The sequence below is a fragment of the Mus caroli genome, chromosome 12 (assembly GCF_900094665.2).
Source record: "Mus caroli chromosome 12, CAROLI_EIJ_v1.1, whole genome shotgun sequence".
NCBI lineage: Eukaryota > Metazoa > Chordata > Mammalia > Rodentia > Muridae > Mus > Mus caroli.
In genome coordinates, this window is record NC_034581.1 from 30,636,638 (window position 1) to 30,649,493 (window position 12,856).

General features: G+C 37.2%; 1 protein-coding gene across 11 annotated transcripts in view; it reads right to left on the reverse strand.

Annotated features, from left to right (window-relative positions):
* The window catches only part of Hdac9 (histone deacetylase 9), an 832,694-nt gene that overhangs the window by 246,739 nt on the left and 573,099 nt on the right, over positions 1–12,856 (reverse strand). For all 11 annotated transcript variants that reach the window (XM_029484907.1, XM_029484903.1, XM_029484900.1 and 8 more), the window contains one exon: positions 2,338–2,515. In XM_029484907.1, the coding sequence (XP_029340767.1) occupies positions 2,338–2,515 (178 nt within the window). The remainder of the gene's footprint in view (positions 1–2,337; positions 2,516–12,856) is intronic.

Here is a 12,856-nt window from a genome sequence, read left to right on the forward strand (position 1 = left end):
TTTTTTTTTTTTAAATAACCTTACACAACCCCCTTGTCTACTTACTTTCTTGTTTTCCACTTCTTAGTTGGTTCATTTGCTTACTATACTCTATGTGTATGAGTCATGTGTCTAAGTGCTATCATCAGTGAGAACAGAAAAATCACCCCTTCTCTTACAGAATATCCCTTAGAATATAGTCCCCAGATCAACAGAATTTAGATATTTTGACAGAAAACAATCCAGTGTGTTATAAGGGACTATACTATGTCTTTTGGTTTTAGTTGGAAAGTGAAATGTTCTTGAATGACATAGCATCTTAAGAACCATTGAATCTTGAAGGATGCACTGGAGTCAGCTCTGACTGGAAAATACCTTTCATTCATGGAAAGACGGTAACACACAGGCAGAAAGGAGAGAAACTTGGCTGGTCTTACACTGAAATGTTTGTGCACATTTGTTTTCTACAAGTTGCACTCTTCAGTGAGCACTGATTAAATATTCTAATTATATTCATAACTTTAAAAATATTAGTTTAGTTTTTTTCCCCATAATTCTATTTCAAATTCAACTCTAACAGAAATGGTAGTGGTATAAAGAGAAAATGTATTAGCATGGATTAAGTCTGGTAACATACTGACAAAAGAAAGAGGGCTGTCAGTCATACTGAGTAGGAGGGGAGAAAAATGCAGACACAATATTTTATGGATATTTTTTGTTTTGGTGACTATGTTCAGTGTGAACTTACAGCTATTCTCCTCTCATGGATGTAGTCTGTGAGCCACAGCTGAGCCTGGTTTCTAGCTGAGCAGTAGACATGATTTCAGCAGAGAAAAATATATTTTCCCTTTCCCAAATTATCAGAACCTCAAACATTAAACACCATTCCCAATCTTTAAGTAAATTTGAAAAGCTCTTGAAAATGTATTATTACTACCTGTTTTCAGACATGACATAAAATCCTATGACATTGTGGCAGCCTAGCTTTATCAGACATCTTTCATTATGAGAGAGAGAAAGAGAGAGAGAGAGAGAGAGAGAGAGAGAGAGAGAGAGAGAGAGAGAGAGAGAGAGGGAGAGAGATACTCATAAAAATCATGGAAAAAGTATTACTGTATATATTAGGAATCCTGGTTTTGAGCACAATTTTGATACATCTGAGGAAAGCACAGACATGATCGATTCAAAAGGCTTCCACTGACACTGGGCTGCAGGTGCAGACCCCGTGGTATCTCTAGGCAGATTTTCAGTAATTCAGGAAGTAGATGATCTCGTCAGAGAGGCCCTGCTAACTTACAGAAGGAAACATGCCCAAACTTTAACAATGAATATAAGATGCTGCTGGTTTGTGGCATAGCTGGTTATCAAATTAGCTCCTATATGCACCCATGAAAGATGTCTATAACTTGTTCATTAACCTGGCTAATCCATTAATTGACTTTGAAAGTAAAACATGATAAATAATACAATGGCATTTAACAGTTTCAAGCTCAGAGATTAATTAGCATGAGGTCATAGATGCCAAAAATCCACGCTCTGAATCCTGAAAAATGATTTAAAAATGATCACAGAACCCATTGGAGCCTTAGGGGAATGCATGTATAAATTCTTCCCTGTTATATCCATGTCATGACTCTCTTAGGGTTTTAATATCTTTCATTTGCTTAGCCACAGTGTGAGAGCCAAGGTATGATACATAGACCCCATTTTTGGCATGCATTTCAGACCCGACCCTGTTCTGGACTTACAATTATATACTTATTTTTGCCTTAGCCAGACTCTTAAATATCAAACACGGCTGTAGGCAAAAGAAGACGTTGGTCAGAAAGCCCACCCAGAGGCGCATAATAAATGGACATGAAACAAACATGCATAGTTTCAAACAAGGCTTGCCTTGGTACTCTTGACTCTTATGAGTCATTTGTGTGGGAAGTCAGGAGAAAACACTGAAGAAAAAAAATAACAAGAAATCAATGAGGAAGAGATACTCTTTGGAGCCAAATGCGGAAGCCAAGCATCATAAATTTCCTTGTGGCCAAGCTCGGAGAAGGTAAGAGTCTGGAGAACACTGCTGAAGAATGTGGTAGGGATTTTTCTTTCCAAGGGGGATCCATGCACCTGTTGATGTATTTTCCAGGCCCTTGAATGATAACAATTTATGAGGCCATTAATACTAAGCCCCAAGATTTATCAGATGTGCCGTTTGTCTTGGGGCCAACATAACCTCATAAAATTTGGGTTGCGTCGGGTTAAAATGGAGCCTTCTGCTGTTGGAGTTATGCAGAGCATTTAAATCGGCTAATCCTACAAGAACTACACATTTCTCCCGCCTATTAAAGGGTCTTTAGGGATGCCTACCAGTGGCAGAAGAAGGCTGGCGGGGACAGTCGGCTGCTGGGTGAGGTGACATGGAGGCTGCAGGAGAAGAATGGGTCCGGGAGAGGAGACCATGTTTCTCTAATCCATCAGTGCCAACTGCAGCCAGCGTCTGGTGCACCGAGAGTGAGCGCGCGCGTGAGGACTCCAGCAAGGGAGGCTGCCAAGAAAAGGGCAAAAGAGAAAGAAATGTGAGCCCAGCACTGAGGAAGATACTGAGAGCAACATGTCAACAAATTAAGTTCATCAGGTTAGAGACATAAACAGGGGGAGGAACAGGAAAAAAACTAGGGGGCGAGGGGAGGGGGGAGGATTAGTCAACATCAATAAATCCATTCAGCAGGTGTTTACAAATTGACAGCCATCCCTGCTGCCTAGCTAAGAGGAACTATTCCTGGGCAGGATGAGCTGGTTCAAACCAACAGTCTAACTGATTGAAGGAAACACATCTTTAAGCCCAAGAAAAGAAGGCACTCACTTGTTGCTTTCTTTAATACCAACGGTTTGAACGCAGCCCTAGAAGGAATTCACAAAAAAGGAAGGACTGCTTAGGAGGCTTGTTTCTGAACACACTGCCCTGCATCTCAATCACTGGTATTGTGCATAAAGTCTATGAGCACTTCTGAAATTGCCAGTTAACTGACTATATTTTGACACCTTTCAGTGTTCATGTAAAGGTGTAGGATGAGAGAGTTTTGTCACAGTTTGAAGAAAAGAGTATCAGTGCTGTAAAATCGAGAGTGCCATTTATAGACACTAGGTTGGATCCTTTGTATTTAACATTACTTTTCCTTTTTAACTTATCAAGTTATTCAGTCAGAAGACCAAGACGTAGATGCTTCTGGATGACTCATTAGATTATTCTTCAGTGTCCAAGAAGGACAATCTGCAAAACACAGAGGGGCAGCTCATCTACTCATCAAAAGTCCAGTGGCCACACCACCTCTTCGGCAGCAGGGAATTCATACGTTTTCTGCTATTTTTAAATGTATTTTTCCTTCAGTTTCTTCTGCTCCACGCTTTGTCTCTGTATCTCTTCCCATGGGTATTTTGATCCCCCTTCTAAGAAGGACTGAAGTATCCACACTGTGTTCTTACTTCTTCCTGAGCTTCATGTGGTCTGTAAATTGTATCTTGGGTATTCTACACTTCTGGGCTAATATCTAGTTAACAGTGAGTGCATACCATGTGTGTTCTTTTATGACGTGGTTACCACACTCAGGATGATATTTTCTAGTTGTGCCCATTTGCCTAAGAATCTCATGAATTCATTGTTTTTAATTGCTGAGTAGTACCCCATTGTGTAAATGTACCACATTTTCTGTATCCATTCCTCTGTTGAAGGACATCTGGGTTCTTTCCAGCTTCTGGCTATTATAAATAAGGCTGCTGTGAACATAGTGGAGTATGTGTTCTTATTACATCTTCTCGGTATGTTTAGAGATGGTATAATGGTATAATGGTATAATGTCCAGTTTTCTGAGGAACCACCAAACTGATTTCCAGAGTGGTTGTACCAGGTTGCAATCCCACCAGCAATGGAGGAGAGTTTATCTTTTGCCACATTCTCCCCAGCATCTGCTGTCTCCTGAGTTTTTGACCTTAGCCATTCTGACTGGTGTGAGGTGGAATCTCAGGGTTGTTTTGATTTGCATTTCCATGATGACTAAGGATGTTGAGCATTTTTTTTTTTTAGGTGCTTCTTGGCCAGTCTGTATTCCTCAGTTGAAAATTCTTTGTTTAGCTCTGTACCTCATTTTTAGTAGGCTTATTTGGTTTACACCCAGTGACTATCCCACTTGGGGAATCCATCACATATACAGTTACCAAAACCAGACACTATTGTGAATGCCAACAAGTGCTTGCTGACAGGAGCCTGATATAGCTGTCTCCTGAGAGGCTCTGCCAGTGCCTGACAAATACAGAAGTGGATGCTCATAGCCATCTACTGGACTGAGCACAGGGTCCCCAGTGCAGGAGTTAAGAGAAAGGACCCAAGAAATTGAAGGCGTTTGCAGCCCCATAGGAATAACAATATGAACCAACCATTACCCTCCTCCCCACAACTCCCAGACTAAACCACCAACCAAAGAGTACTTCGAAGAACCCATGGCTCCAGATGCATATGTAACAGAGGATGACCTTGTGGGACATCAATGAAAGGAGAGACCATTGGTCCTGTGAAGGCTCAATGCCCCAGTGTAAGGGAATGCTAGGAGAGGGAATCTGGAGTGGGTGGGTTAGTGGGCAGGGGGAGGGAGGGAGGGGACGGGGGGGGGTTTCGAAGGAGGAATGAGGAAAAGGAATAACACTTCAAATGTAAATAAAGAAAATAATAAATGTATCTTTAATAAAAAATCTATCTTTTCAAAGATACATGGAAACACAGAGATACCTCCATTCGTCTTAAAAAGGGGAACAAAATACCCATGGAAGGAGTTACAGAGACAAAATTTGGAGCAGAGACTGAAAGACTGACCATCCAGAGACTGCCCCACCTGGGGATCCATCCCATATACAACCACCAAACTCAAACACTATGGCAGATGCTAACAAGAGCGTGCTGACAGGAGCCTGATATAGCTGCCTCCTGAGAGGCTCTACCAATGCCTGGCAAATACAGAAGTGGATGCTCACAGTCATCCATTGGACTGAGAACAGGGTCCCCATTGAAGGAGCTAGAGAAAGGACCCAAGGAGCTGAAGGAGCTTGCAGCCCTATAGGAGGAACAACAATATGAACTAACCAGTACCCCCAGAGCTCCCTGGGACTAAACCACCAATCAAAGAAAACAGATGGTGGGACTCATGTCTGTAGTTGCATATGCAGCAGAGGATGGCCTAGTAGGCCATCAATGGGAGGAGAGGCCCTTGGTCCTGAGAAGGCTCTATGCCACAGTATAGGGGAATGCCAAGGCCAGGAAGTGGGAGTGGGTGGGTTGGAGAGCAGGGAGAGGGAGGAGGGGATAGGGGAGTTCGGAGAGGAAACTGGGAAAGGGAATAATGTTTGAAATGTAAATAAAGAAAATATCTAATTTTTAAAAAAGAAGTTAAAAAGGAAGATGACTTGCGGGTTCCTAAAAGTTTGAGTTCTGGCACTATGCCCATTGTGTCTAATGGATTTGTTGCTCCTGATTATTCACATTTTTGCCTTTCTATAGCACGTACTTCCATGTGACTATGAGACTCCACAATCATCCGAAACATTCTTCAAACTTTTCAGAGAATATTTTTGATCTTTGTCCAGTGCCATTAAATGTCATTTCTCTCTCTGCTTAAATCTTTTAATATTAGGATTTTTCTCTGTCCTCTCTCCTGTCATATACATATATATTTTTTCAAGTTAATGTCTTACAGTCACTGTTTCTTGAGTTCACAAATGATGCTGAGTACTGTGCTAGTTTTTAAAGCTACACAATGAAATTATTAATATAAGGACCACTGTATAGGAAAAGTCAAGGTGCTTTGAAACTGTTAGGAATATAAAGAAGCACATGGAACTGGTAAGGAAGGTTCCAGAAACTTTCATATTAAGAAAGCTTAATTCAAATTAAAAATGGGAAGAATATGGGAAGAAATAGAGAAAGCTTTGTGTAAAACCTATAAGTGCATGTGTGTGCATGTTTGTGCTTGTGTGTGCATGTGTGCATATGAGTGTGCATGTGTGTGCTTGTTTGTGCTTGTGTATGTATGTGTGTGCTTGTGTGCGCTTGAGTGTGTATTTGGTTGGGTGCTAATGCATGTGATCTGTTCTTTACACTACTAATTGACTTTGAAAGTGGACACAAGACATTACACTTCTTCTGATGTATTTCTGCTACATTTTATCTCATGGGTTTTGTAAATGCTAAAATGTTATTATGTGTTAAGAATAAATAACAAATATTTGGAAGTCAAAGGCCATGCTTTTCTTTCAATAATATTGGTATTTTAGATAATGGGGGAAGAGCTACTGTTAGTACTCCTTTTGGATAAACCAAGCTATCATCTTTCTTCTTACACATGTGTGCTTTCTGTGTGCTTTAGAGAAACTGTAAATAAAACTTTAGAAAATTATTTGTTAATTTATAACTGTGATTTCCAACCCAACTAATAACAGTCAACATACCCAATGTCAACATTATGAATATGTAAGTTAAGAGGCAAATTGCTTGCTTGATAATAGTTATTTATCACATGTGTTTATCTAATGACTGATATATACACAGACGCTCTGCTGTGTTGTTACATAACAAAGTGAGATAAACATCACTCCTGATTTTTCAGACTGGTACCCAAACTTCAGGATCTTGCCTCTAGAAAACTATACAAAGATATGAACTTTGCCTGGAATTAATTCCCAGGCAACGTGTTTCTATACACAGTAGACACAAATATGTTGACTACTTAAATTAACAACAACAATAACAAAAAATATCGCCATCTTTAAAATCTCACAATAACAGCAGTATAAAACAAGAAAGAATGTAATAGACAATTATTAAATATAATATAGCATAGAGATAACTGAGAAATTCATGAGAAATGGAGTCCAGGTCAAATAGTTTCCAAAGAAAATACCTTGATATTAGTTCTTGGGCAGAGAGAGACATGTCCCCATTAATGAAGGACTATTTGTAATTGGTAATTTTATGTGTTTTCCAAAATTTTGCCTGTCACATACAGTAAATTTTTAGTTAATAAAAATGCTTGTTATTTGTTCTTTCAGATGTTTCATTAGGGCAGATCTGGACCACCAGATAAACATGGTCAACTATGTTCAAACTGTCACACAAAATAGGACTGTAAGAAGAGAAAAGGTGGCTCATTTTATGAACTCGCTGAACTTTTACAATGAATCATGGCTTCCAGTGTACAGGAAAAGCTCTGACAATCAAGGCAGCAAGGAAGCAACCCATTATTACAGTCTTATCCACTAATTAAAAAAAGCTCATTTCTGTGGGTAGAGAAATTACACTGAATTTCTGCTGGCTGAAGATAGTTGAAATTTTTTGTGAACTTTTTAAAATTTAAAATTATAGAAGATAATTTTATTTGTCATTTTATGTCACAGTTTGGAGAATGGAAGGACACACTTCTTTCTTTTATTGTCAAAAAAAAAAAAAAATCAAATGCCAAACAGGTCAGGTTCTATAGACTTTAAAAACTATCCATGTAGCCAAATTGACATTTTGCTTATTAGCACTGGTAGGAAATGTGTCATGCTCCTTAAACATCATAAGCAGGCCAACATAAAAGCACTTCTGTGGGAAAAGGCACCTCATAAATTGACCTTAAATAGTCTATTGTCCTTTTCAGGCTACTGAACTCAGTATGTAAGGCCAATTTGCCTCTAAAGAGGACAGAGTCTATAGGATCATCAGTTACCCCTCCCTCTAATAGAACAATTCAGTTACTTTCAGGGACGTTATCATGCATTCATTTCATAAAGGCCTCCCTATTGCCTAGTAAGCATTGGTGCCTGTGCCAACAGGTACTGCGTGTTAATGGGTGTGTAGGGCAGGGAGACTTCAAGACTCTGTTTCACGGTTGGCGTTTTGTTTGTGTTATTTTGCTTTCATTGCTTGTTGCTATTTTATGAAACCTGTTTATGGCTTCTGAATTTTTTTCCTCATCTCAGTGGCTACATCATTATTTGTCATGTGGGTGGTCATCCATAGGCTATTACCCATGTTATAGCTTTAGCTGCCACAAATAATAAAAAATTTATAATGTCTGACCTTTGAAACAATCCGAGTCTTTTGAATTGATTTCACAAAAGAGAAAACTTTAAAGCACACGTGATAACAAGAGATGCAATCCTGGGAAAAATAATTGGGGACAAAACTCCTCCTGGTTTTCACTTTAAATTCTATTTCTAAAAGCACTTCCATTTTTAGAGTTGAGTAAATTGAATTCCCCTTTTTTGGCTTACCATGTTTTAGATTTCAAAAATATTGCTTTTATAACAAATTAGAATTGCAAAGGTCCCTAAGGTTATCATAAAAGACGTCAGGTGCATTTACATACTTAAAGCCTTTGTATTGTTCAGGGTGGGCGAATAAATCTTGGTAAGTTTTAGATTTTGTAAAGTTTAACATGTATGTTAATAATTTACAGGTCACTATTAAATAAGTAGGTGCAATATATAAATTTTAAGGTAACAAGATACAAAACTTTAAGAGGAAAAAAGAAGAAACAATCTGAAAACTGATAGAGAAAAAAAGTTGAAATAGCAAATACAAAACATAAAGTAAGATACTAGAAAAAAGTCCCCAATTCACAGTAAGCACAGATGATGCGAATGTACCCAGTTCCTAGGTAAATTGCAGAGGCAGCCAAACTGCTTTGGCTGAAACATATTAAAGGCAAAATTCTTCAAATGAATAGAAGGCAAGAAAAAAGATAAAACAGAAGCAACATCCTTATGCAGTCAGTTCTTCTATAAAAAGGACATAATAGATATTAGGAAGAAAGTATCAGAGACAAGAGAATGATATCTATAAAAGAGTATAAATGTTTAACAAAATTCTAAACTTCAAGGAGTCCAATAAAATGGACTCAAAATTATAAAATAAATTGTCAGGTCAGGGCTACTAGAATCAACTGCAAAACCCACATGCAGAATTTTATAGCAAACTTATCACAAAATAAAGCTAACGAAGACTTAAACAAAATTGCCCACTGAAAAGGAGTTGCATCATTTTTCAGCCAGTAAACATATTCCTTCAAGCACAGAAAACATGAAGCAGAACCAAATTCGTGTGATCACCACAATAAAATGCCCACAAACTTCTGATTAGCATCTACAATGAGTTCTATTCAGCCTCACAAAGTAGGGAATTCGGGTATAACCTTAGGGTTGAACCATAGAAAAAGTATGATAAGTGAAGCCAGCAAGGTACGCAGCCCAAACGTTGTGTGATTTCACTTATAAAACACATGGACACCAGACACACCTCAGAGGTGTCTTAAAAAACTTTCAGGTGAGCAAGGGGTGTCAGTAAAGGTAAAACCTGGTGAGCTCATGAAGAAATAATAATTCATAATTGGACTTCTATTAACATTATATGCAAAAATAACTGAATGTGGTTAAACATAAAGGCACAAATTTGAGGCAAATGGTGAGATTACCATGCTGAACAAAGGAATCTCAAATCTCCTATTCATTAGAATTTAGCAAAAGCAAAAATCAGAGGAAGGGGTAAATACTTGCATAAGAAAAATTAAAGAAAAATTTCATGTTTATGACACAACCCCTAAAAGCAAAGAAGGGAACAATAGACACATACTGCTAATAGGAAAGTCCTAGAGGATGGGAGGTACACAGAAATAATCACAGCTAAGCAAGAAACCACAAACTTTAACTTAATTATCATGAGAAATTGTCTTATACTCCACACTGATCAGAAATAGAGAAGTTGAATATTACCAATTCTTTCTGAAAGGATAGAACAAGGTGATCTCATGGGTGTCTATGAGAGAGGAACTGTTTTAAACATTTTAAGGGTAATTCTCTAATAGGTATCAAAGTGAAGCTGGGACATGAACTACAGTAAAAGTGAGTGAAAGAAAGTAACCAGATCAACGTGGCTTCAACTTTAGATCATGTAAGTCGATGAATACATAAGCATGTATAAAGTAACAGTAAGTAAATGTGAATAATAATATAATAAATATAAAAAGAAATTTGTGGGAAAGAGAGAAGTAATGGAAATGGTATATGTGTATGTATGTGTATGATGTTTATGTATATGATATATGTATGTGATATATATATATTCCACTTGTGAATGCATTTCAGTTAACTTTAAATTGTTATTAGTGTTTTATATAAGTGGGTGCCTTTATGTCTGTCTATGCACAACTTTTGAGCAGTGCCTGAGGAGCCAGGACAGAGTATTGGATTCCTGTGACCTGGAATTACAGGTGGTTATGAACTACCATGTGAATGCTAGGAATATCCCAGGTCCTCTGGAAGAGCATCCAGTGCTCTCAATTGTAGACCCATGGCTCCATCCCAAAATTTAAATGTTTAAAAGTGCTTTAGAGGAGACAGTTAGTATGTATTCACCTACTCTTCTTCTATGAACCAAAGCAAGGGGTGAAGAGCTGTGTAGTGAGGTGACTGATCATGGAACAACACTGGAAATAGAAATCAATAGCAGAATAGGGACACTTGATATAAAATTATTATTATCTTGATACCACCCCTGCCTGATTACTTTCAGAGCCAGAGATTAGGAATCTCTTAGTTGCAGAATTAAAAATAAAAGAAACTCCCAGAAAAAAAAAAAAACTCTATCAGCATTGTAGTGGGAAACCTTACTTACATAGTTACAGCCTAACTAGATAAAAGGTCTAAACTGTCTCCCAACAAACCCCAATGTTGGTGTATCCAGGATCCATATTAGAATAGACATAAATTACAGATATGCCCTGGATTACAGCATTATCTGGCTGGAATACAGAAATGCCCTTAATTCCTAACAATGAAGGTAAAGTTAGTTTGTAAATGGAAGCAAGACATGTTTGAAAGTTATATCTAATTGAGGGGTAGACAAAGTAATGAATCAGCAAACGATTTGACAGAATGAGTTAGAGATAGGATAAGCCCAACTTACGTGAGGACAGGAAAAAAGGGTACTTAAGAGCAAAACAAGTCTTAATAACAGTTAAAAAATAAAATCATATTATGTACCTCTTCAGATGACAATGGAAGAAAACTAAAATTCAACAAGAGACACTGTAGAAAGTATTATGAAAATACAAGACAGATTAAAACATAAATTTGAACAATTTTTGGGTTATTTAGTAAGTCAGAAGGAAAATTAAAAATTTTTTGAAATAAATAAATTTAGGAATATAATACTACTAAAGCATGTAGATGTACAAAGTAGTACTATGGTGTTTAGATAAAAGTATGTATTACAGAAAAAATTGTCAAAAACCATATAAGAATTGAATTTAAAAACATAGAGAATTGAATCAAACGTAAAATGAGTAAAGGGGAAGAATTAATGCAAATTAGAATAGAAACAAATTAATATAAAGAGTCATTAGTATGAGTGAGAGAAATCCAAATAAATAAAAGTAGAGATGAAAAAGAAGACTTGACAATGTCTGCCATATGTAATATTGTTGTGATTATTTTGAAAATCTATATACTAACACATTAAAATGGTAGGTTAAATAGACAAAGTTTGGAATACATCAAAGAAACTGAAATTGAAGCAAGAGAATATGGAACACTGGAACAATCACATAAAATGTATGGGTCATTGCTAGACAGCTTTTTAGAACTCAGTAAAGTAGAAAGATATCATTCAGTATTCAAACAGCCAGTAGCTTTTCTATATACCACTAGTATTTTAAGGAAGATATTTTTAAATCCATCCCATTCATAATAGCCACAAACACAAAGGCCCAGAACTAGGAATGAAGTCAAATACATAAGTGAAGGACTTCTGTAATAACAACTACATAGCAGCAATGGGTCAAATTACAAAAACAGTATAGAGAGGCACAAAGACATCCCTTCATCTTAGGGTGGAATGATTAACGTTGTTAAAATGTTTCTATCATTTCCAAGCCACCTACAGATTCACTGAAGTCCCCATCAAGGCTCCAATGACATGCTTCACGGTAAAACAAAAATTTATACGGAAGCAAAAAAGACCTTAAATAGCCAATACAGTCTTGAGCGAAACCCAGCAAAGCTAGAAGCATCAAAGTACTTGATTTTAAGACATATGACAGAATCAAAGCAACAGGATACTAATATAAGAATAGACACAGGGTCAATGGAACAAATGAGGAAATCCAGAAAAAAAATTGGATTTCCATGTGCAAAAAGTTAAAACATTCTTGCTTCTCATGGTGTGTAAAAATCAACTCAAGATAGACCAATACATCAAAAGATGAAGCTGTGAAAGCATTAGTAGAAAATACAGGGGGGGCTGATACTTCCATTTATTGATATATAGAATGACTTGCTACTGGGATAGCAAAAGTATAAGAAACAGAATCAAAAATAGAAATAAAACAAATTATAAATGAAAGGCAGTCAAAGTCATGATGGAACAATGTATAAAATGGGAGACCATATCTCCATCTTTTCCTCTGAGATGGGGTTAGCATTCATTATATGTACATAATTAAAAATATTTCAATTTTAAAATGTAGGGTAAATGGCCAAATAATGTAGATAGATTCTCTGTAAAAGGAGGTATGTTAATGGCCAATAAAAGACCATTTTTTAAAAGTCTAACATAGTATTTTTATTGAGTATTTTGGAATTTCACATAATGAACCCCACGGACACTCACTTCCCAGTCCTCCCTAGTCCAGTGCCACTCCTTGTAACCTCCTCCAAGGAGGAGGAGGAGGAGGAGGAGGAGGAGGAGAAGGAGGAGAAGAAGGAGAAGGAGAAGAAGAAGAAGAAGAAGAAGAAGAAGAAGAAGAAGAAGAAGAAGAAGAAGAAGAAGAAGAAGAAGAAGAAGAAGAAGAAGAAGAAGAAGAAA